The sequence below is a fragment of the Dermochelys coriacea genome, chromosome 10 (assembly GCF_009764565.3).
Source record: "Dermochelys coriacea isolate rDerCor1 chromosome 10, rDerCor1.pri.v4, whole genome shotgun sequence".
Classification (NCBI taxonomy): Eukaryota; Metazoa; Chordata; order Testudines; family Dermochelyidae; genus Dermochelys; species Dermochelys coriacea.
The window spans coordinates 32,156,441-32,181,934 of record NC_050077.1 but is presented as its reverse complement, the minus strand read 5'-3'; the positions used below and the strand labels follow the sequence as shown (position 1 = coordinate 32,181,934).

Genomic DNA, 25,494 nt, shown 5'->3' with positions numbered 1-25,494 from the left:
CCAGGGCTTTGTCCAGTCGGGCCTTAAAAACCTCTAAGGATGGAGATTCCACCACCTCCCTAGGTAACTCAATTCCAGTGCTTCACCACCTTTCTAGTGAAAAAGTGTTTCTTAATATCCAACCTAGACCTCCCCCACTGCAACTTGAGACCACTGCTTCTTGGTCTGTCATCTGGCACCACTGAGAACAGCTGAGCTCCATCCTCTTTGGAACCCCCCTTCAGGTAGTTGAAGGCTGCTATCAAACCCCCCTCACTCTTCTCTTCTTCAGACTAAATAAGCCCAGTTCCCTCAGCCTCTCCTTGTAAGTCATGTGCCCTAGCCTCCTTATCATTTTCGTTGCCCTCCGCTTGACTCTCCAATTTGTCCACATCCTTTCTGTAGTGGGGGTCCCAAAACTGGATGCTATACTCCAGATGTGGCCTCACCAGTGCAAAATAGAGGGGAATAATCACTTCCCTCGATCTGCTGGCAATGCTCCTACTAATGAAGTCCAATATGCAGTTAGCCTTCTTGGCATCAAGGGCACACTGCTGACTCATATCAAGCTTCTCATCCACTACAATCCCCAGGTCCTTTTCTGCAGAACTGCTGCTTAGCCAGTCAGTCCCCAGCCTGTAGGGGTTCATGGGATTCTTCCGTCCTAAGTGCAGGACTCTGCATTTGTCCTTGTTGAAACTCATCAGATTTCTTTTGGCCCAAACCTCCATTTTGTCTAGATTACTCTGGACCCTATCCCTAACCTCCAGCATATCTACCTCTATCTCCAGCTTAGTGTCACCCGCGAACTTGCTGAGGGTGCAATTTATCCCATTGTCTAGATCATTAAGAAGTTGAACAAAACCAGCCCCAAGACCGACCCCTGGGGCACTCCGCTTGATACTGGCTGCCAACTAGACATCGAGCGGTTGTTCACTACTCGTTGAGCCCGACAATCTAGCCAGCTTTCTATCCACCTTATAGTCCATTCATCCAGCCCAAACTACTTTAACTTGCTGGCAAGAATACTGTAGGAGACCATATCAAAAGCTTTGATAAGTCAAGATATATCACGTCCACTGCTTTTCCCATATCCACAGAGCCAGTTATCTCATCATAGAAAGCAATCAGGTTGGTCAGGCATGACTTGCCCTTGGTGAATCCATGTTGACTGTTCCTGATCACCTTCCTCTCATCCAAGTGCTTCAAAATGGTTTCCTTGAGGACCAGCTCCATGATTTTGCCAGGGACTGAAGTGAGGCTGACTGGTCTGTAGTTCCCTAGGTTCTCGTCCTTCCCTTTTTTAAAGATGGCAAATATAGTGCCCTTTTTCCAGTCATCTGGGACCTCCCCTGATCGCCACGAGTTTTCAAACAAAATGACCAATGGCTCTGCAATCACATCAGCCAATTCCCTCAGCACCCTCGGATGCATTAGATCTGGACTCATGGACTTTTGCATGTCCAGCTTTTCTAAATAGTCCTTAACCTGTTATTTCACCACAGAGGGCTGCTCACCTCCTCCCCATACTGTGTTGCCCAGGACAGCAGTGTGGGGGCTGACCCTGTCTGTGAAGACCGAGGCAAAAAAAAGCACTGAGAACTTCATCTTCTCATTAGGTTGCCTCCCCCATTCGTTAAGGGTCCCACACTTTTCCCTGACCTTTTTCTTGTTGGTAACATACCTGTAGAAACCAATGGCACTGAGGCTGGCAGGCAATATGGAAGAACGACTTTGCATCCCCAGGAATAACAATGTCCAGGAATAGGGACAGTCCTGAGAGGAGGGGTGAAAGATATCGGGGAGAGCAAAAATGTCCTCCAGGAAGATTTAGATCTCAGACCACACTGGGGAGCAGGGACAGTCCACTGGTGGAGCTGTCAGATCCAAAGCTTCCCTGGTCACAGTGGAAGTCAGATCCATCTGAAGCCATGTTGTTTTAGTCACCACACTGGCCCTGGATGTGGCAGAGAGCACCACTCACTTTTTGTTCTTAGCCATAGGAACTGGTGCTGCAACTGGTGGATCTGTACTCTTGAGCACCACGTTCTCTTGCCAAGATTTACTCAAGCCTAAGTTCTTAGCACCCATATGCTAGGCTCTCCCAACTTTGACAGGGTGGGGAGGGATCCTTCCTCTCTGGAGCAGCTTTTGACAAAGATTGTTTGTCCTTTCGCCTACGAGTGCCTCTTACTCTCATGGGAAGGCTTCTCTTCAGGCTTAGAAGTCTTAGGTCGACTTACTGCAGTTGTGTAGACAAGGCCTAAGTTATGCTCCAGCTGTGCGAATAATGTAGCTGGAGTTGAGGTAGCTTAGGTCGACTTATTGCAGTGTCTACACCACGCTGCATTGGATGCTCTCCCGTCGACTTACCTTAATCTTAATTCCGGTGGAGTACCAGAGTCAAACAGAGATTGCTCTGTCGTCAATTTAGCGGGTCTTCACTAGAACCACTAAAAAAGTGGTTCTCAAACTGGGGGTCAGCACCCCTCAGGGGGTCACAAGGTTATTACATGGGGTGGTCACGAGCTCTCAGCTACACCCTGAACCCCCCTTTGCCTACAGCATTTATAATGGTGTTAAATATATTTAAAAGTGTTTTTAATTGATAAGGGGGGGTGGAACTCAGAGGCTTGCTATGTGAAAGGGTTTGCCAGTACAGAAGTTTGAAAACCACTGCACTAAATCAACCCCTGCTGCATCAATCGCAGCAGCGTGGATCCCTGGTAAGTGTAGACATGGCTTTAACCTCAGTTCCTGCTTGATGAGTCTGATGTACGGGGAGGGGAGTTCCCTGGCCCTAATCAGACTAGAATCTCAATTCCTTCTCTGTTAGGTGTTTCTTAAGTCACAGTTCCCAACCGTCAGGAGTTCTGGGAGCAAGGAGCAGCCCTTGGCTGAGATGTTCGTCACTCACAGAAAAAGAGCTAGGACACGAAACAGTTCTTGAACCTCAGAACTCTAGGCATAATCCCAGGCTTCCCTGGTGGGGAATAAATTCTCCACGGTGTGTGTAGATTGGAAAAGGAGACCATCTATCTAACTACACTAACTAGAAAAAATACTAAAACTATTTAGAATATATTTACAGAAACACCATAGTAGAAATGAGTTGAGAACACTTAAGATTCCTACTTGGACCATTCAGAAGGAATCGGAGGTGTTGGCCAACACCAGCTTTTATGCCCTCAGTTCGGTGCATGAAGAATGCTATGGCACATGTGTGGACCAATGGATATTGCTTGAAAAAAAAATTTCAGACTGGCAGCTGGAGCACATGTGCACCAGTGTGTGGAATGCACACAGGAAGCCTCATCTGAAGAGGAAAACTCTATTTAGGAACAGTTAATGCAGGGACAAAAGTCATCTTAAAGGCATGGAAGTAAGAGAAAAGACTTGGGCATTCCTTTCTATCTTCATACGGACTATAAAAATGCTGTTGAGAACACTCTTCAGCACTCCGTAAAGCTTTCACTTCCATCTCCAACAAAAACACTACATACCTCAGCTTCATCAAACCCACTAGGGTAAAACTTTAACAGTGCTCCCATATCCTTTTAGATCAATTATACCAACAGATCAGCAAATATGGCTTCTCCATATTCCATGCAATGGGGACAGAAGCAGGGGAAGCACACTAAAAGTGAGGGGCCCACAAGTACCCAAACCATGGTCCCACCCCGAGGCCCTGCCTTCACATGGCCCCTTAGTTCCCCCAGAGCCCCTGTTCTGCCCCTTCTCCCTGCCCTTGCACCACCCTTCCCCGAGCCCCCGCATGGCCCTTCTCCCTGAGGCCCCACTCTTGCGCTGTCTCTTCCTCCCCCTTGCAAAAGACCCTGCCTCCCCCAGCTCACTCTTCTCCGCCACCCTCCCCTCCCTTGCTTGCCCTCACAGCCAGTAAAAAGTGGGGAGGCCATTGCCCCGCCTCCCCATTCTGGCACTGGGGACAAGGCTCTGCCTGAACCCTGCTGAGGTCACTGTTATGGTTTTGTATTGGGAGGGTAGAGAAGAGTGAGAATCCAATGAAATAATGGCAAAGCAGGTGGTTTTTAAACTTTGTTCTTTCTGTATTGAGTTTTCATCAAACCACCACGAATGCTTCAACCAGCTCCAACACTTTATTCTAGGGTTCGGTTTTAACCATTTCAATTAGATTTTTACAAAATAAAGATTTAAATCTCATATTAAACTGAACTCTAACACAACTGGAATTATGGTGTAGCAGTAACACACAGATACAGTCCACCCAGGCTGAGAACACTGCTCCACCTGCTGGCATATATGTGCATTTGTCACTATTTTGGAGCCCAGAATCTCAGATGTTAAATAGTTTGCTCTTCTATATAAACTGGGGCAAGCGACCTTAACTCCTAAATTGCTTCATCCCTAAAGCCTGCATTCTGTGCTACCCAGACCAAATAAAGGCAGTGAACATTAGGGTTATCAGATGCAAAGGTATTTATTGATGCCCTGAATAAGTACATTTCATTGTACATCAGGAATCCAGTTCAAAGCATCTGAATCAGCTCCCAGTTCAAGACCCAAATGGAATTATTTGCAGAGGCAGATGGCGTCACTTTGGTCAGTATAACAGGCGCATGACAGGAAGCTATGGGGCAAGTCCTTCCCGGACCAAAACGGGCCATTTTCTTTCTGAATTCAGGCTTCACTTTGTGCCACTATTGCTAGAGAGTAATAGCAGCCATGATCACTCTGGATCAAACTCTTCAACAGCACACCTTTCTCTGTCGCATGAGTGACACAGGAGGCAGAAGGAGGGCTACTGAAATCAACAGTCCTAGAAGGCCACGCACTCCAAGCTGTGACAGAAATCTGTTCCTAGCTAGGATTTCTTCACTTCTGCTGCTTCAGAAAGTGACTGCTCCGTGAGCTGCTGGACCAGTTCTTCCACGTATACTTTAAAAAGAGGAGTAGGGTCCTGAGAGAGAAAACAGGCTAATGAGAGACTGAACCTGAGCAGCAACAGGAAGAGGGAAAGGGTAAAGTGTGCAGCAGCCATTGTGCTAGTTAAACCATGAACAATCATTAATGGATGTTTTAGTCCTTACCTTTTACACACACTGCCTCTCACTACCTGTACTACAGCACCAAGACTCATTTCTATTCACTAACCTGCAGCTCACCCTTGGGATGTTTTCCCAAGCCCTTCCCCTCTCTCCCATGGAAGGATATGGCTTCATTCCTGAATAGTTTAGGAGGAAAAGGCAGCATGGTGAGTGTGACGCTGTGTTGAATCTGGGGGACACTTAAGGATATTTTGAATATCAATATTGTAAAATTGTAATGAGTTGCACCAGATGTGCCATATAAGGTATCTGCAAAAATGTTATATTTTGCCAAATATGATGATCTTGTTTATATGTGTGTGTCACCTTTGTATTATGGGTTATAGATATGTATGTCTGTATTTCAAACTTATGCTATGCTTCTGGGTGATCCCCCAGACAGTTTGGGCACCAGTTCTGCCTAGCCTGCTTGATGGCCCATTAAGGACCATCAGCTATACAACTGACCCATTGAGAGAAGGCAGATACTCATGTCTCAGAAAGGCATGTAGGGGCATGCCTATGGACAGAACTCTAAGGCCTCCAAGCCATATGGTGGGCAGCTTTTTGTTTGAAAAAAAGGAAGCACAGACAGCATGGGAAGAGACTATAAAAGGCAGCTGCATCTTCTCCATTTTGTCTACAATCCTGCTTCTTACCTCTGGAGGAACTTTGCTAAAAACTGAAGCTCTGAACAAAGGACTGAATGACCCATCTGGCTGTGGATGTGTTCCAGAGGAACTTTCAAGCCAGCGAACTCACCAATACTGCTAAGGACCTGAAATATGGACTTCAAAGTTTGTATGTGTGTGACTCTTTTACCATTTAACATCTCTCTTGTTGTTCTTTCCTTTTTCTTTATAATAAACCTTTGGTTTTAGACACTGAAGGATTGGCTCACAGCGTGATATTTTGGGTAAGATCCAAACCTATACTGACCTGGTGACATGGCTGACCGTTTGGGGTCAGAAGAACATTTTTGTATTTGTGAGCAGAGTTTAAAATAACTTTTCACTGTACTGGACCTAGGTGCTGATTGGGAGCCAAGAAAACTGGCATGCATAAAGGAAGCGGGGTGATTTTTTTTTTTTTTGTTTTGCTTCTTGATAACCAGTGTGGGGGGGATCAGCAGCACAGTTTGTGACTGGTTGATGAGCTTAACTTCAGTGTAACTCCCAAAACTGGTGGTTATCTGCTCTCCCTTTTGCAGCCTGCCCTGCTATTGGCATTTCCAGTGAGGGCTGCCCCAGGCACCCCCAGGTCACAGTGACCAATGGAAGTAAGTGTAAAGTAATGTGCCCTGGGAAAAATTACCCAGTCTTTTCTCTCTCACACACAACTCTGAACCTGCGAAATGCTCTGCCATAAGCACATGCAGTAGAAAGTGATGCACAACTTCTCATGGTGTTCTACTGAGCAGTTTGCTGTTCCCTCTGAATAGAACTTTGGTCACTATCACCTTGCTGAGAGTGAAATGGCCCTAAGAAGGGCAAGGAAAATAGGTAGAGGTCTGGACAGGACTGAGACCAGACATCAACCTGGGAAGAGGCTGCACAAGTGGGGACTGGGCTGTGGTACTTAGAATCCTGAAGGGGGGATGGTGAAAACTGACCAGTCTGTCCATTCAGCTGTACATGTCAAGCAATTTCAGCCAGGTCAGTGCTGCAGGACAGCATACTGGAGGGGCTGGATCATTTTACCAGCTGAGCAAATCAGGGCCCTGCTCTCATCTTGATGGCATGTGACTGTGTCTGGAAGTAAAGCTGTAATGTCGGAATACCACATCTGATCAATTCCAGAATTTCAGGGAACATTCTACCCATGTATGTGCAGAATCCTATTGATTTTGGGGAAAATCAGAAAGGGGAAATGGGGTGCACAGAGCCCCTCACATCTGCTTAGCACACCTATCAGCTTTAACAAGCCCTGTAATTGTATAGATTTAAAGACCAGCTGATGGCAGCCATTAATTTCCAGCAGAACACCCCGACCATCTCACCTCTGCTGAAGTCCCAAAGGAGTTTAACAGATTGGGAGATAAGGCACTCAGAGTGTCAAACAGGAGAAAAGAAATAGCAGTGGGGGGCCAGAGGAAGCGCGAAGGAGACCAAGGAGGAAAAAGGTACTTTGCTTTCCCTCACCACACACCCCTACAACTCCAGAGACCTGGAGCAGTGGTGCCCTGTTGTGCCCCTCCCGTCTGACCAGTAATGGAATCTGTCCATGCCCCCCCCCATTACTGCACAGTTGGCTCAGCAGAGGAGCTTGGGCGGAGCTGGGGGTACAGACTGGCCTGGGGGCAGAGAGGGAATGAGGGCAGAGCTATGGCTGGGGGCATTTGTCTTTGTTGAATTTCATTACATCATCTATAGCCCAGTTCTCCAATTTATCAAGATCTCCCTGAATTTTAGTTCTATCCTCCAAAATGTTGGCAACCTCCTTTCCCCCTCAGCTGTGTCTCATCTGTTTAGGATGTCTCAAAAAGAAAGCAAGTTCACAGAAGAGCACAAGTACTGATCCATGCAGGTAAGGCTAGAGACCAATGATTCCACATGAGGATTGCTAAGTGTGGCAAGGTACCTTCTCAGTCTCACCAGCCTCAGCTGTTTTTAGCCTTGGTGTCATAACCATAGGGGTAGCCTAAAATCCTCCTTACCTATAAGGGGTTAAGAAGCTCAAGTAACCTGGTTGGCACTTGACCAAAGGAACCAATGGGAACAAAAGATACTTTCAAATCTGGGGCGGGGGAGAGGTTTTGTTTTGGGTTCTTTGTTTTCTGTGGCTGTTTGCTTTTGGGATCAAGAGGGACCGGACATCAATCCATATTCTCCAAATCTTCCTGAACAAGTCTCTCATATTTCAAACTTGTAAGTAACAGCCAGGCAAGGTGTATTAGTTTACCTTTGTTTTCTCAACTTGTGAATTTTCCCTTTGCTAAAGGAAGGTTTATCCCTGTTTTGTTGTAACTTTGAAACTAAGGCTAGAGGGGGTCCCTCTGTGCTCTTTGAATTTTCTTCTACTCTGTAAGGTTAACTACCACCCTGAGTTTACAGAGGTGATTCTTTTACCTTCTTCTCTTTAAATAAAATCCTTCTTTTTAAAGAACCTGACTGATATTTCCATTTTTCCAAGACCCAGGGGTTTGGGTCTTTGATCATTTTGTAACCAATTGGTTAGGATATTATTCTCAAGCCTCCCCAGGAAAGGGGGTGTATAGGCTTGGGGGAATGGGACTACAAGTGGTCCTTTCCCTGATTGTTTGTTAAATCACTTGGTGGTGGCAGCGATCCCAAGGCAAGAAGGGAATCTGTGCCTTGGGGAAATTTTAAACCTAAACTGGTAAGAATAAGCTTAGGGGGTCTCTCAGAGTTCAGAGTGGGGAAGGAACCCTGACACTTGGTGAGACGGGCTTGGGTAAAACAGTCCTTCTAGGATGCTAGGGCAATCCATTCCTTCTCTCAGCCAATCTTTTGGGCTTGTTTTTCTTCCCTTATGGGAGGGAATGCAGCCTCCCCTCCTGGTGAGGCTAGCTGTCTTGCTGCTCCTAGCCTACTGGCAGCTTGACTCCTTCTCTCTATCTTCCCCCCTCTTCTCCCAACAGGGGAGGGTTTAAAAAGTCTCAGGTAGCCCTTAGCTGGAATCAGCTGATCCTAATTAACCTCAGGTAACTCCCTCTCAGCTGATCCTAATTGATTCTCTGGTAACCCCTTCTCAGCTGAACCTGATTGACCAGTAGTTACCCCTCCTCAGCTGATACGGAGGAGGACCTTTTAACCTTCTGGGACTGTTTTCTACCCCCACTCCCTCAGCTGTCTGTCCTGAGTTTATCACATAAGCCTTTTGATAACTGCCCTTGGCCTCCACTGCCTACCCTTCCATGCTCTGTCCCTTCTTCCTCTCTGCTACTACAGGATACCCCCATTCCTGGAATCCCATCCTCCATGAAGCTCAGGAACGACTAGCCACGCCATGTTGTGGGTTTCTGTGACTGCTGAGGTTGCAAACAGGTGGGAGGAGGGGCACAGACTCTGCAGACTGCTGGGAAGCTTGGAAGCTCCTCTCTCTTCTGATGCATTGTGGCTGCCTGTGGGATCCCCCAGCCCCTACCTCATAGTACTAAGAAGCTACAGATTAGTATTTCTGAAAAGCAAGTGAAACTGAGGAGTTGATAGGGCTGCAGGGGGAGAGCTGGAGCCTGCAGTCATATCTACATATCCTAAGCAGCATGGATGTGACAGAGAAGGGGCACAGAGGAATGATTCCTTCTGAAAAGAAAGAAGCCAGCAGACCCAAAGCATTTCCATTATACTGTATGGGGGTGTGTGTGTTGTAATTGACCCTTAAACACACCCAAGGAAATCATTCCAACATTAAACATCCCCTGTTTAATACATGTCCACATTAGCTGTGCTGATTAACGTGGCGCTTTGGAGGTGCCCAACTCAGAGCATAGTATCAATGAGAGCACTACATGGGCTCTTTGTAAAGCAACTAGATACACAGATGCACTAGATTCTCTTGGGCAGAATCAAGAGTGAGTCAGGACATTGTGTTCCCATATAACTCAGAACTCACCTTTTTCTCTAGAAGTCGCTGCTTTTCTACAGCTTCTTCCAAACTCAGCCCAACCCACTCAGCCTCCTCTTCTGCGATCACAAATTCCTGTGTGACAAGAGGAAAGGGTTAATGGTACAACCTTTACTGGGGAAACTAGTGACTAGCTCCTGTGGGACTGTGTCAGGCAACTGGGAGGAGCTAATTGGAACAGAATCATGGTAAAAAGAATTGAGCATTTTGCATGTGCACTTTCCATTTCTGGTGACCAACAAAGAAGTTTATCTCCTGCAGCTTAGTGCTGTTCCATTTAGCAAACATAGGTATGTTTCTTATTGCACACAAGCTGCCAGGCTCTGTCTTAGGTCAGCATAGTGAACGTCAGAATAGCTGTGGGAACTGAGTATTATGTTAACACTGGCTCTGTGCTGACTTACTTCAGCAGGTGCATCTCCAATGCATGAGCTGCATTAAATGTTACAAGCATCCCACACACACATATATAGGGCTTCACTGCAGCAGCAGCTCAGATGGCCCCTCTGTCAACTGTGACGGGACAAGGCCAGATGCCTATGGAAGAGTAGTCTTATTGGGCTCCAGGAAGTGGGCGGGCGAAGACTGTCCACCACTAAAGGATCCCCCCCAGCCTAAAAGAGGGATCCACAGGACCTAGATACCCAAAAAATTCCAGGGGACAATTAATAAAATAAACAGGGATAGGAGTGCGGTCAAAGGGTCAAACGAAGGGAACCGGATAGGGACACTGAGCAGAGAACCCCGGACAGCGCCCACTGCTCCTCAAAGGCATCAAGGGAGTCAGAGGACGCCGCCCAGAGGAACTCTGCCCGGATACGTGAACGGACTGAGGATCGGATATAGGCCCCACAGTCATAGGAGACTCCATCGGCTAACCTCCTCACTCTGGTTTTGTAGATGGCCATTTTAGCTAGGGCCAGGAGGAGGTTGACCAGGAGATCCCGTGACTTTGTGGGGCCACGGATAGGGAGTGCATAAATGAGAAGGTGAGGGGAGAAGTGCAACCAAAAACGAAATAAAATATTGGTGAGGAGCCGGAATAGGGGCTGCAGCCTGGCACACTCCAGGTATACATGTGCCAGGGTATCCCTCACGCCGCAAAAGGGGCAGGTGTCTGGGATTGAAGTGAACCGCGCCAAGTACACGCCCGTGCTCACAGCTCCATGAAGGAGCCGCCAACTGACATCCCCGCAGGCCTTGGGACTAAGGTGGAATATAGGCTGGCCCACCGGGGCTCCTCACCCTCCAAAGGTGGCAGGAGGTCCCGCCATTTTGTATTGGGGCGGGACACGAGGGTGCGGGTGTGAAGGGTGTGGAGCACGAGCGTGTAGAGATGTTTTCTTGGCGCGGTTTGAAAGCAGACCGGCTGCATCTCGTGCAGCCGGCTTCTAGTGAAGGGGTGAGGAGGACGGTTGGGTCCACGGGGCACGGGTCCAATTAAAAGGTCCGGCGGGCCTGGGGTAGAGAGTGGGCGGGGCGTGCCCTCGTGCAGGACCCGGTCGAGATGAACCCGAGCAGCGGGCGGCAAAGCGGCCTTCACCTCCTGAAGTATGCGCCGGGGAGTACAAGGTCTGGAAAGCCCTATGCACTGAGCGAGCGTCAGGGGATCCAGCCAGTCTCCCCGGTCATAGTCCAGGAGGTCTCCGACGCTTGTGACCTCTGTCAGGACCAACCTCTGGCGCACCGAGCGGGACTCCGCCACCTGCACACGGAGCTGGGGGTTGTGTAGCAGGGGCTCCGCGAGGAGATCTGCCCCCTCGGTGGCCGCCACGGACCTGCTCGTTGTAAAGAGTTTCCAGGTCCGAAGGAGGTCCTGGTAGAAGACTGGCAGCCCGGAGAGGTCTCGCGGAAGACCTCTCGGATGGAGATAAAGGAGCTGCCGGTCGTATCTGAGCCCTCGGAAGCGGCGCAGGAAGGCGTGCGCCAGTATGCTCCACACCGGACTACCTGCACCATAAAGGAGCCTCTGCAGGGTCTGGAAGCGGAAGACATGGACCTGAGTAAGCAGACATTTTAGGCCCTGCTCTCCCTCCTCCAGAGGTAGATGAAGAACTCCTGCAGGGACCCAGTGCAGTCCTGACCAAAAGAAATCCAGAATCGATGTCCGGAGGTTGGCCAGGAAACCCGGGGCCGGGACCAGGGTGTTGGGCCGGTACCAGAGCATGGACAGAACTAGTTGATTAAGCACTAGCACTCTCCCTCGAAGGGAGAGGCACCGGAGTAGTCCTGTCCATTTCCGGAGCCGCTCTATCACCCCGCCCTCTAAATTCTGCCAGTTCTCTGGCGGAGAGGGATGCGTGGCAGAAAGGTAAACGCCCAGATAGAGCAGCGGACCCGTGCTCCACCGGATGGCCTGAAGCGCGGGTGGGAGGGAGCTCGCCTGCTGCCAGTCCCCTACCACCAAGCCAGAGCTCTTGACCCAGTTGACCCGCGTGGAGGAGGCTGCCGAGTAGATGGCCTGGCAAGCCTCCACCCGCGCCAAGTCACCCGGGTCCTGGACCACGAGGAAAACGTCATCAGCGTACGCCGACAGGACCAGCCGCAGCTCCGGCTCCCGCAGCACCAACCCTGTCAACCTCCTTCGGAGGAGACAGAGGAAGGGCTCGATCGCCAGAGCATACAGCTGGCCCGAGAGGGGGCACCCCTGCCGTACTCCTCGCCCGAAGCTGACCGGTTCGGTCAGGGTCCAGTTGAGCCTGACCAAACACTCTGCGGAGGCATACAGCACCCGGAGAAAACTTACAAACCTGGGTCCGAAGCCAAACGCTTGCAGAGTGCTCAGGAGATACCCGTGATCCACCCTGTTGAACGCCTTCTCCTGATCTAAGGACAGGAGAACGAACGACAGACCATCCGTACACCCAAGTTCCAATAGGTCCCGGACCAGATATAGGTTGTCGAAGATGCTGCGGCCCGGGACGGCGTAGGTCTGGTCTGGGTGGACCACATCCGCCAGCACGGACCCTAGCCGCAGCGAGATGGCTTTGGCCACGACTTTGTAGTCTGTGCTGAGGAGCGAGACGGGACACCAATTTCGTAAATCGCGGAGGTCCCCCTTCTTCGGCAATAAGGCGAGCACGGCTCGCCTGCACGAAAGAGGGAGGACCCCGCTCTGCAAAGACTTGGCCCAGACGGTGACTAGATCTGGGCCCAAGACGTCCCAGAACACGCGGTAGAACTCCACGGTCAGCCCGTCCATGCCCGGAGATTTATTGGTGGGCATGCAATGGAGGGCTTCCGAGAACTCCGAGAACCATCGGGAGCTCCTCCCAGAGCTCTCTGCAAGAGTTAGGATCGGTTGGATCCAGGGAGAAAAGGCTTGCGTAGAAGGCTCTCGCCCTCCCGCACATCTCCACCAGATCCGTGAGGGGGGTGCCATCTTCTGCCAGTAGACAGATGACATGTTTTTTTAGCCCCCCTCTTTTTCTCCAGGGCGTAGAAGAAGCGGGAGCCGCGATCCATCTTCCGAAGGAGACGGATGCGGGATCGAACAAAGGCACCCCAGGCCTGATGGTCCTCGAGGATCCGGAGCTCCTCCCGCTTCTCCCGGCACGCTCCGCAGAGGGGTGGATCCTCGGGGCTGGCGGCCAGACGTCTCTCCAGCTCTAAGACCTCCCGTTCCAACTGCTCTATCGCCGCATCCCTCCGTCGGCTGGCGCCCCGGGTGTAGTCACGGCAGAAGAGCCGGGCGCGCACCTTCCCTAGGTCCCACCACTGCCGCGCTGAGGGAAAGGCACGCCGCTGCCCTCGCCAGGCCAGCCAGAACTCCCGGAAGGACGCCACAAAGCCCGAATCCTCCAGCAAGCTGTTGTTAAAATGCCAATAGGCCGGCCCTGGCCTCTCCGTGCAGAGGGAGGCTGTCACTGTGGCTATATGATGGTCAGAAAAAGGGGCCAGCCGGATGCTGAAGGAGTGGGCTCGTGAAAGATGAAAGTGTGATAAATAAATGCGGTCCAACCGGGTGTGGCGCGACCCATGGGCCTCCACCCGGACAAAGGTGAACGTTTAAGTGTCATCCGGGTGGTGGTCGCGCCAGATGTCCACCAGGGAGTGGTGTTCGACTATCTCCTGGAGGATGGCGACGGCGGCCGGGCTCTGCTCGGTCCCCAAGCGGTCCCGCTCCTCGAGGGTGATGTTAAAGTCCCCTCCCAGGACCAGGCACTCATGAGGATCCAAGGTGCCGAGGAAGGCGGACGCCTGCTAATAGAATTGCAGCTGCTCTGGGCTCGCTGCTGGGGCATAGATGTTGACAAGGTTGACTACGAGCCCCTCCATGCGGACCCGGAGGTGCAGCAGGCGGCCTGGCACAGCCTCGGTGACCCCCAGCACCTCGGACCGTAGGTCGAGGGAGAACAGGGTTGCCACTCCAGCTGTACGAACTGTGAGATGGCTAAAGTAGACCCTGTCCCCCCAATCCAGCTGCCAGCTGTCTTCGGCGGTCGGATCCGTATGGGTCTCCTGCAAGAAAACCACAGAGTGCCTCCCCTCCCGAAGGAAGGAGAGCACCTGGGACCTGCGGAGACCCATCCTACAGCCGCGGATGTTCAATGTTGCGATGGTAAAGGGTGCCATGAGGAGGGCTGGGGGGGATCCTCGCCGGCAGGGATGCTCGCGGCTCCCGACGGGCCGCGCAGCAGTCCGTGACCCACCCCGTAGGTGAGTAAGGAGTCATGGAAGAGGCGGACCCGCTGGTAGGCTGCTACGCCCTGCCTCCCGGTCCTTTTCCCCTCCCCCATGAGGGCCCTTGCGGCCCAGAGGATTTGATTAATGTCCCCCCATCGCTGGAGGGCTAGCTGGACTTTGTTGCGGGAGCCACGGACGTCTTCTAGAAACTCCCGCAACTCCTCTCGCAGCGCATGAGGGGCTGGGGTTACGGTCTGGTTACTCCCCGATGGGGCCCTTTCTACAGTCCCGTGGCCCACCGAGACGGGCACAGAGGGTGCGGACCCCCGATGGGGCTCCTGATAAGTTGGCTTAAATGCTGGGGCGATAGGGGGCGACGGAGGGAAGATAGCAGCCCCTGGTAGGTCAGGACGGGGAAACACAAAGACCGCTCCCTGGGATTCATCTGTTGGCAAGGGGAAGGAGACAGCCCCAGGGGCGGCAACAACATCTCGGGATGTGGACGAGATAGGGACAGGGGCAGGGGCAAGGTTAGAGGTGAGAGTCTGGGTGGGGAGAGGGCTCTCAGTGATGCCGGGCGCAAGCTCTATGCTGGATTTGGCAGCCACGGCATCAGGGGGTGGACTCTCTTCTGTAGGGCCCTCTCCCAGGAAGGTCGAATGCTTCTCACCAACAACGGGTGCCCCTGGTGGCTCAGGTCCCGGCCGCGTGGCACTGGCCGTCGCCTCAACAGGTTCTGTGGCTCTCAGTGCGGTGCCATCTGCAGCCGGGTTTATGGAGGAGTCCAGGGGCCCCTCGGAGGTGGGAGCGGAAGCAACGGTTAGGGGGAGGGAGCATGGGGAAAGTGGGGCTGGAGTGAAGTCGCCTATATCGAGGCCCGCTGGCATAGGGTCGTCCTCCCCCTGGGTAACCGGGGTCAGACCCAGGGCCTCGATCTCCTCGTATATTGATGGAAGATCAGTTTCCGCCACCTCAGGATTCTCCCCGCTGCCACCTGACGCTACTGTTGCCTCAGGGCACACTGAGGTTTCAGATGGAGCCTCGGGGGCCTTGGAGGAGAGGGACTCCCGTGGAGGGGAGATACCGCCTTCCAGTGCTGCCATGTCTTCCCCAGCTGGCACCGGTGGATGGAACACACCCGTGGGTAAAGCGGAAGGCTCGGCATCAGTACCCTCTTTCCTGGTCTTCCGGGGGGCCTCCGCATCAGATGGGAGGAGCGGAGCTTGAGCCTTCCCCTTGCCCCGCTTCCCCTGGACTACGGCCCAGCCCTCCATGGCATCATCCAGGGGCTGGCTAGCAGGGGTTGTGTCAAGGGGCAGAAGCGATGGCTCAGGGACTCCAGGGGGTAACTGGGGAGCAGCACAAGGGACGGAAGATTCCCCTTGGGGCGGGCCCTCTCCCATGCCACAGTGTCCCTGCCGCACCCTCCTCCACAGGCGCCGCCAGATTGCAAGCAGCGGGGGCAGGTCTCTCCCGCTCGTCTGGGCATAGTTGGGGAGGTGCCCCTTGGGCCTGAGCGGGAGCAATGGTGAACTGGGAAGGAGGAGGGGTGGTTTCGGGCGCCGGGCAGCCAGGGGAGCCAGCGATCGGGGGTCCTGGATGCCCCTCCTTCCCGGGCCAAGGGGCAGTCCCTCTGGACGTGCCCCATCGCCCGGCAGAAGTAGCACCAGGCCTCCCCCATGGAGTAATGCACCCGGTAACGGGCCCCATGGTAGGGGACTAGGAAGGACCCCTCCAGTGCCTCTCCATCACGCGCCGCCGCCGGCAGTTGAAGCTGCACTTGCCGGCGGAACGAGAGGACGTGACGGAGGGCGGGGTCTTTGCAGCCCAATGGGAGAGGGCTGATGACAGAGATGGGCTTCCCCAGGGTAGAGAGGGCAGATAACAGGGCGGCATTGGGAAGAAAGGGAGGGATGGAGGTCAGGACCAGGCGGACGCCCAGGTCCTTTAGCGGCTCTAAGGGGATAAAAACGCCCCCCACCGCCAGGCCCTTCTCCACCGCCTCCTGGGCGGCGGCCTCCGATGTTAAGAAGACGACGACCTTGCCATACATTTTGGAGGCCGCCACAATGGCCGTGGGCCCCACCACCCTCGCCAATGCTCGCACATAGGTCTCCACGTGGGGCGAGGAGGGAACCAGGAGGCAACGGACGCCGTGCTTCCTGGTCATGGTGGGAAAGGGCCCCGGCCGCTATAGATGGTAGTGGAGGCGGTGGGCAGGAGAGGTGACGTAGCGGCAGGCGGTGGGGGCTGCCGCCATCTGGGCGTACGCCCTGGGGGCCGGGGGAGGGACACCCGCAGAGCTGGTGGAGGGAACAGCAGAGAGGGACGCCCCAGCCGGCGGTGGGGCCGGGGCATTGGGGGCAGCCCCTGCCATGGAGGGCCTGGTCTTCTTAGCAGGGCCCTTCCCTTTCTTCTTTCCCTGGCCCTTCCCGCCGGCTGAGGGGGCTCCCCCCGAATCTGAGGGCGTGAGAGACGTGGCAGCAGCAGAGGTCACCCCGGTGCCCGTCGCTGCTGGTGCCCCAGCGGGGGCGGTGGCAGATGGTTCGGTAACGGAGGTAGAGGCTTGGGGGGGGTGACAGAGGGGCAGGTGGGGGAGGGGTAGCTGGGGCTGCTGGAGGAGCCCCACCCGTCTCATCCCCCTCCATCATGAGCAGGGAGGGAAGGAGAGACACCAGAAGGAGGAGGGGAGAGGGGAAGCAGGTCGACCATCCTCCCCGCTAGGCTGCAGGCAGGGGAGGAGGGCGCCAAAAGGGGTGGGCTGGACGGGGGGCAATCAAGGGTTAGGGGTCAGTCACCGACACAAGGTGGAAATTCCGGCTCCTCTTGGTGCACTATGGGGGGCAGGATTCAACAACATTGAAGGTGCAGTGAAGAGGGTTGCAACTGAAATGGGGAGTTGCACAAGCGCATGGGAGGGGGCATGGGCACATGGAACGAGGGGCTAAGCGGTCTGGGGGTAGAACAGGGAAACCAAGGGGCTAGCTTCAGAGGCTGGGGCGGGGCAAAAAAACAAAGGCTGCAGAAGGAAATGGGCGGGGCAGGCAAACAAACTGAAGCTAGTAAGGGGGGCTGGAGCAAAAGAGGAGGCAAAGCAAGTGGCAAATGGGGCAGGTAGTAAAGGGCAAAGCTGGGGGTTAGGCAGTCCGGGGGGGCACATGTGCCCACGTGCACTTGCACAAGTCTTTTTTTTAAGCTGGCTGCTGCTTCTGGCCCAAAGGATGGAAATAGGGCATGGCAAGCCAAGCAAGCAGCTGAGTCCAGAGGCAGGAGCTGAGGCAGATGGTATACAGCCAGTGGGGGTGGTGGAGGGGGCAGCAGTGGTGGTAGTAGTGGTGGGGGGACGCACAGATGGATTGCGGGGCAGCTCCACGCCACACCCCCTGTGTCCCTGGAAACACAGTCAAGACCCCCACCACAAGAGCACAGTTTGAAAATTACTCAGTCTTAGGCCCCCTCCACGGTGGTCTGCAAAGTCTCTAGGTGCTCCCCCACTGGTAGATGGTCCTCTTCTCCTCCTCAGGGCTTCAGCAGCTCCAGGCAACAGACTCCACAGCAGCAGCAGCTCCAGGAACTCCAGGTGGTGGTCCAGGCAGGCAGAAAGGACCCCTCTCAGGTGGTGGTGGTGGTGCCCACAACAGCAGCGGCTGGGGTCCCTCACTCCTCCTCTCTGAGGAGTGGGCTAGCAGCCTCCCCCCCCCGGGCTGCAGTTGGAGCTGTAGCAGCACCCGAGAGTGGGGGGTCCAGCAACCAGGTAGCAGAGAATGGGGGTGGGGGTGGTGGTGTCTGGCCCAGCCAGGGGAGCAGCAGGGAGAGCTTAGGGCCTAGCAGCAGCAGGAGTAGCAGCTTCCCACCTCCTTCCAAGCTAGAAGGCTATGGGAGAGTCTTGGGAGAGAGAGAGAGAGATTCGCTCCAGGCTAAACAAATCCCTGGTACCAGGATAAGTGAAATGGCAGCTGCTCCAGGTCAATTAAGACACCTGGGGCCAATTAAGAACTTTCCAGAAGGCTAGGTTGATTGGGACACCTGAAGCCAATCAGGGGGTGGCTGAAACTAGTTAAAAGCCTCCCAGTTAGTCAGGTGTCGGTGCATGTCAGGAGCTGTGGGAAGAAGTTGTGCTGTTGGATAGGCTGAGTAGTACACACCATATCAGGCACAAGGAAGGACGCCCTGAGGTAAGGGTGAAGTGGAGCTTGAGGAAGTGAGGGCTGCTGTGGGGAAAGTAGCCCAGGGAATTGTACGTCATGTTTTTAAAAAGTCAGCTACCATAGCTGATACTATTAGGGTCTCTAGGCTGGAACCTGGAGTAGAGGGTGGGCCCATGTAAAATGACAGCCCATGTAAAATGACAACTGGCCAAATAACAGAATTGGAAAAAAAAAAATTTGACTCTACCCTCCTGGGAATAGAATCTTGAAGTATTCATCACCCCACTGCCTAGGAAACATGACCAGTTAGGAGGGACAGACAAGCTTCATTGTACAGATCTGATGATAAACAATAAATGAATTACCCACCTGATACTTGTTATAAATAGCCTCTCTCTTTGCTGGATCATTTGGATGCAGGTTAGGGTCCCTCCGAGTGAGCCGTAGCAGCATTGTTCGTTTCAAATCCATCCCTAGCTTGGAACACAGATCAACCTTTGGAGTCTGAAGGAATAAAATCTGATGATTGATGCTGATGGATGGATTCAAAAGACTGTAAATTACTTTTCTGCAACATCAGTGAAACAGTCAGTCCTCCTTCCCACACCTACTGGTGGCTACTCCTCAGTACTGCCCACTATTTTATAGGCAGCATTGTAGTAACAACCAGAAAAGAAATTTAAACTAGGCGCTAAGAAAATGCTTCAAACAGCTGCACAACTAGCTGGTGGAATAATCTGCCCATGGAGGTTGCTGAAGCTCTCACTAGAAAGGCTTGAGGACAGACCTAAGGCTGTATCCACCTAAGGCTGGAAATAACCTCTTGCATCTACACGGAACTTAACTCACTCTGAGGGGTGGTCAGAGTGTAGCCCCTGAGTCAGAGAGGTCTAGAATACAATCACAGCCGCCCTAACATTTAATGCCAAAATCAAGATAGAGCATTGCAGGCTGGAACTTTTAGGGCTGCACTGCCATATTAAGGTTAGGGTGCTTGCAACCAGCTCCACTTACATGATTTGGGTGCAGCACTGTGGTGACTGCCAAGTTGCTGATGTGGACCTCACTGGGAAAAGTTCAAGGGCCTACCCTCCTACATAACTCAGCAAAACAGAAACACATGGGCCTTGCCTTGAGGATGTAGAAATCCAATCCATAGGCTGCGTCGATCAGGTCCAGGGTTCTCATGGTTACTGTAATGGTCAATTTCTTGTCAAGGATCTCACTATACAACTCTCGCTCAAAAAGCTGCGGCTTCCAAGTCTTCTTCAGTCTGTTTGAGAGCTAATAGGGACAAACAAGATTCCCAAAGAATAAATCATCCCTCTGTTAATGGCCACATTACTCAGAAGAGACTATACAATGGCATCCACCAACATTGGCTATGTTTGGACATGACAGTACAGAGCCTATGTTTTGTCACAGAGTCCCTAAGGCAGGAACGGACAAAGAGGGCTCAACCACAGACATAACATATGGGGACCTTAGAACCCAGCATGCAATCTGGGCAGCCAGGCTACACTGCATGCTGGAAAGTACTTCTTTCTTGTAGTGGAAAGCCACTACAATCTACTCCATTTAATGCAAACTAAGCTCCTGGCAAGTTGCCGTGATCCACAATTAAGTTAAGTTGTGGTTAAGTTCTGCCTACTCCCTCACATCACCACCTCCTTGCTGGTCAGCATTTGTCAGGTTTCATTCGCACTCAGGTTTGCCCTGATCCAAGGCTGGAGACGTTACAATGCTGCTCCAAGACCCAAGAACCCACCATCCTAGGACACATCAAGGGATTACTAGGAACGAAACAAACTCTTACAAAAAGCACAAATGTGGCTTGTTTGGCATCCCAGCACCTCCAAAGACTAGCCTTGAGCCAGGAAGCCTAATCACACCATAGGAAAGTAGACACACTGTTGCTGTCTGTGGAAGCCTTGGTTTCACACACCTAGGTTAGACAAACACAATGCTAATTATTGTTGGCTCTGCTGTGCAACTGATTTGTTCCTGTCTCAAGAACTTGCTCTAGATTCTCAAAAGGTATTTAGGTACTCAACTACCACCAGATTTCAATGGGAGATGGGCACCTGATATCCTGGAGGATCTGGCCCTCAGAGCCTTTCAGGAACTACAGAATAAAGTCCTGCTGGCTGCAGAAATTAAATCTAGGTACAATTTGCTGAAAACAGAATGAAGGGTTTACTGGAGAAGTCTGTGGGTATTGGGTCTCAGTAATTCCAGAGCAAGTTTGCTCAGCTGGTAAGTAAAATTATATTTGTTCTACCTGCCACCCCTGCACACTAACCCTGGGATCTGATAGTTAAGCTGGGCTCTTTCTGCTTTGCACATCACCAGCACTAGAACCTAACACTGGAATTCAGTCGACAATTCTGAATACGCTGCAGAACAGGTGGGCAGCAAACACCACCAATTTGGTCAACTTAGTATACTTTCTCTACACACACATGCGCCCCCTGTACATCATTTGAAAGCTTATTATGTCTACTTTAAGATGAGATCTGATGTGAAGCTATGAACTGATGCCATTACCATAGAAACAGTGATAATGTCACTATCAGCACATTAAAATGACCACTTTGAAATATTTGCATTTGTTTCTGTTAGTTGCATTAATTCAAGACATAAAATTGGATTTTTGTTGTTGTTGTGATGCTTTGAAGTTACAACCTATAGCAGTGATTCTCAACCTGTGGTGCACGCACCCCAGGGGGTCCGCAGATTATGTCTAAGACTTCCAAAGGGGTCCTCACCTCCATTTGAAATTTTTTTAGGGGTCCACAAATGAAAAAAGGTTAAGAACCACTGATCTAAAGGTTTAAACAAAGTCTAACAGATTTGTACAGGTATCACTGAAATGTAATAGCACTGCTGACATTTCCAGTCAACATCATTACTGCTAGAAGCAAAGGCATATGTAGGCCTGAGAGAAGCCTGCTGTGGATTTTAAGAGTCTATTCTCATGTTTGACAGTACAAGCAGAACTGTGTATGTATAAGAAATTGCAGAGCAATCATTCATCTCTCTCAAATCTCTCCATTTGTTCCTTCCCCAACATCTGCTATTTGCAGCAGAGATTTTTGTACATCTGATGTGACATGTAGTTCAGCCAATATGTTGATAAGCACTTCTGGGTACAATGGAGGATCACATGTGTTTCGTCTTATTGTTGCTGACATGGTTGTTAAGAGTTGTAACATGCTCTTCTTCCCTCTTCAGTGCAGGATTAAGGACTTGTTTGTGGACTCTGTCTTCACTACTTCTTGTTATGCCACTTCTTTCTCCCATGGCCTTTGGATATTCGTAATATGAAGCTGTCATCTCTAACGCTAATACTGACCTGTGAATAAGTGTCACTGAATTAAAACAATGGTTTCTAGAATATTTCAATGGGTAGTTGCATAGGAAAGTACAAATTAAAATCTAGCAGGCAGACTAGATGCTACATTGTATTATAAAAGCTCACAAATGGAGAAGCATATTAGGAATTACCCACTAGGAAGCACAAACTATGGGTATGTAATCTACTGCTAGTGGTGTGCAATCTTCAGTGTGAGTCTGATCAGATCAGCAAATTGCAATTGAAAATATAGAAAATTATTATAATCATGTGATATACTTTGACAAATAAAACATGTGATATGAAAATATTTCATGTTTGTGTATGTTTATATTAGCCATTTTTGCCACATGCTAAACAGCATCATTTCTGGGGGAGGAAAATTGCCCATGCTAAAATCTTTTAATACATTGTCATTTGCTAGCTTTGACCAATAAGCATGACATTAAGGTATTGAAATTCATTTAAACAGAAAAACCATGGTCAGTTATGTTGCACTGTTTCTGGAACTCTGAAAAAAGTTACACTAATTTTGGGTACCACCGTTTCACCTTATCTACACACTTACAGCCCCACTTGACAGCACCACATCTTACCTCATCTTAAACACACAAAATAAGTTTTCAAATACATAATGTGAGTGTGTGTAGGGTGGATACATTAAACTTAAAAATAGCGCCCTTTTTGGAGAACTGCCACACATCTAAACAAGAGCAGGCAACAGTTCTCTTCTAGAGCCGTACTGGCACTGCAGTACCAACAGAAGTAGGAACTTGTTTGGATCTGTGAAGTCAACAGATAAGACTAAATATGCACAGGTAGCAGGTTCTGTGAAGTAATAAAGCATCATTTTCACAGACCATAAACACATACAGTACTTTAAACATCATCCTTAATGAAACAACTTAGACTAGTACCTGGTCTCATATTATAAACTAGTGAAGAGTGCCAAGCTGAAAATAACATTTTTAGACTGAACAAATTTAACTTTATTCCTGATTAAGCTTAAGAGGCTGGTGCTCAAGGTCTCTTATCTGTGTTCAACACAGTCAAATGCCAGAGAAACAGGCCTGCAAGTTATAGGACAGTCTATGGGTCTGAAAATATGGTTTTACATAAAGCACATCTTGAATAAATACATCAAAGGCAAGAACTCTCTATGTAAACAGGAGACAAGATCCATGGCCTTACAAAAGGAGAAATAAAGTGGCTTACATTAAGTTCTTTAGTTACGAAGATCATTACTTAGGCAGTTAGAAATACACCTCCAAACTTCATGGCCAGAATTGACCTTGGCATGCCCCTCCCAAACTCTGCTTCTTATCATAAAATTATCTGCAGAACACCAGGTAAAAAGCAATGACTTTCAGGATGCATGGGCCCCTTTCTAAACCACTTGGGGCTAAATTTATCACTCCTCACACTGCCTGACTTTAGCTATGACTTTGTTTCCTAGCACTCTTCTCCTCTTACTGTCTTGTAGCTTGGCAGCCTTGGCAACATTAAGGATGTAGCAACCCCTCTTGCACAGGCTGTTGGGTCTTGGTTACACAGCTCATTACAACACTGCATAAACGGGAGGTATTTCTCAAGATTAAGAAATGAAAGTATAGTAGACTACAGTTCGTATGATGCTCTCATCAGAGCAGGTGGAAGAAAGAGGAACAACAAACCCGAACTCGGAAGCCTGGATACTATTGCTGAAGAAAAGAGAATAAGAGTTACAGCAACCGCCACCCAAAATCCCTGCTACTGAAGAGTGTGTGGGTTGGGGGAGGATTCTCCCTCCCTTCTGATTTTTGTGCTAGAGAGTGTAGTGGTGGCAGCCACTCAGTGCATACTTGCTTCCTGTTGTTCAGGGGGCCATTTGGGGCAAAAATTGGGGATTGGTCCTGCTTTGAGCAGGGGGTTGGACTAGATGATCTCCTGAGGTCCCTTCCAACCCTGATATTCTATGATTCTATGATTCTATGATTGGCCCAGTTCACTCAGCAGACAAACGAAGCCATAAGATGAGAACACACCTACACTACTACATCTCTACCCCAATATAATGAGGTCCACGGGAGACAAAAAATAATCTCACTGCGTTATACGTGAGACAGCGTTATATTGAACTTGCTTTGGCCCTCCCGTTCCTCGTTCCCTGACTGCCCCCTCCAGAGACCCCTGTCCCTAATCACCCCCAGAGCCCCACCCCCTGTCCCGACCCCATCCACATCCTCCTCCCTGACAGGCACTCACCCGCAGTGGCAGGAAGCGGAGCAACGTGGCCCCAGCCCGCTCCACTCCACCACCTCCCAGCCGCGGTGCTCCGCTTCCCGCTGCCGGTGAGGTTGGGGAAAGGACGGGGGGGGACGGAAGGTCCCGCACTCACCTGCAGCAGGAAGTGGAGCGCCGTGGCTGGGAGCTGGTGGAGTGGAGCAGGCTGGGGCTGAACTACTCTGCTTCCGCCGCTGCTGGTGAGTGCGCGGGGATCCCTTCCCCGAAGCCCCCTCCCGAGTGACACAGCTAAGGCCAGGGCGAAGGAAGCGGAGCAAGCTGCTCCCAGCCCCCCGCTAATCCCCCGGGCCATTCTGGGACTGCGGGACTCCCAGAAGTGCCCCCCCCACAGCTCCTGCCTCCTAGACCCTGTGGGGGGGGGGAAGCCCCTGACTGCCCCCGAGACCCTCGGCCCCTTATCCAACCCCTCGGCCTAGGCCCAGCACCCTTAACACACTGCTCAGAGCAGCGTGCTGGAGCTTTCCCACGTTGTATGCGAACCCAAGTAATACATGGTCGCGTTATAGAGATGTAGTTATTTTGTTTTCCCTTTCAGATATGGCTCACCCGCACTCCAAACTCACTCACTTTGTCATTGCCAGCATACCGAAAGCCGCAAATCCAGCCTTCTCCTCCCCAGAGCCCTTGCTGAGACTCTGGGGGGTAGTAGCCTGGGACTGGAACATCCTGCACGCGTTGTCGTTGGCCTGTTTTGGGATTTAATTTATATTTCCCCCCATGGGGTCTCCAGTGAACTGGGGTGGGCTGTGCGTTATCCTGCAGTGACTTGAGATAATGAGCAGGCAGGCGGGCATAGATGCCCTGCTTCAGTTTCAGAGCGTCCCAGATCCGCGGCGGGTACTTGTGCAGCGGCATCAGGCAGCGGTTGCTGTTAACAGACCACAGAGCGGGTGAGTTAGGCCACCGGAGAGCGCAGACCGCCGCGAGACGAGCGCGTTGGAGCCGGCCCCAACTTAGGCCTCCTGCTTTTTGCCCGCTCCGGCGAGGAGCAACCCTTGGGTGCCTGGCAGCCCAGGACCGGAGAGCCAGGCTGGGCTCACCTGGGCGGAAGAACTAGCCTCACGCCCAGCCACGGGGAAGACAGCCCGGGACCAGCAGGGCCCAACCCAGCACGGGGCGCCGCCGCCGCCGCCGCCTTCGCACCTGCAAGCTCTTGAGGTGACTCTGCCCCCTTCACCTCCGCCGCGGCCACGAGCAAGGAGAGCGTCGCTGTGCTCCTCCCGCCCCCGCCCCCGCCCCCGCCAGAGTCTACCGACGGGTCCTCTGCTCCCCGACCCCCATCTGCAGCCCACCCCGCTCGCGCAGACAGGCCGAACGCCCGCCTCTGGCCACCGGAAACGGAAGCCTGCGGCGCTGTCCGCGAGGCTCCCCCATTGGCTGCCGCTGGCGCCGTTCGCAAGCCCCGCCCCCTCCTCTCGGGGCCGGGGAAAAAGCCGAGGAGCGGACCAAA

At 51.7% G+C, this 25,494-nt stretch overlaps 1 protein-coding gene across 2 annotated transcripts; it reads right to left on the bottom strand.

Annotated features, from left to right (window-relative positions):
• Nucleotides 1-4,078: 4,078 nt before the first annotated feature.
• Nucleotides 4,079-25,398, bottom strand: MRPL28 (mitochondrial ribosomal protein L28). 2 transcript variants are annotated; one of them, XM_038420501.2, is made up of 6 exons: nucleotides 25,188-25,398; nucleotides 24,612-24,912; nucleotides 19,538-19,690; nucleotides 18,776-18,910; nucleotides 9,621-9,707; nucleotides 4,079-4,918 (listed from the first exon to the last, which is right to left on the bottom strand). In XM_038420501.2, exons 2-6 carry the CDS (start codon nucleotides 24,897-24,899, stop codon nucleotides 4,823-4,825), a joined length of 759 nt encoding a protein of 252 aa, XP_038276429.1. In that variant the 5' UTR covers nucleotides 24,900-24,912; nucleotides 25,188-25,398; the 3' UTR covers nucleotides 4,079-4,822. The 2 variants fall into 2 exon arrangements, with proteins under 2 accessions (XP_038276429.1, XP_043349498.1); XM_043493563.1 differs by lacking the exon at nucleotides 25,188-25,398 and adding an exon at nucleotides 25,017-25,065 and having other exon boundaries at nucleotides 24,612-24,979.
• Between the last annotated feature and the right edge of the window lie 96 nt (nucleotides 25,399-25,494).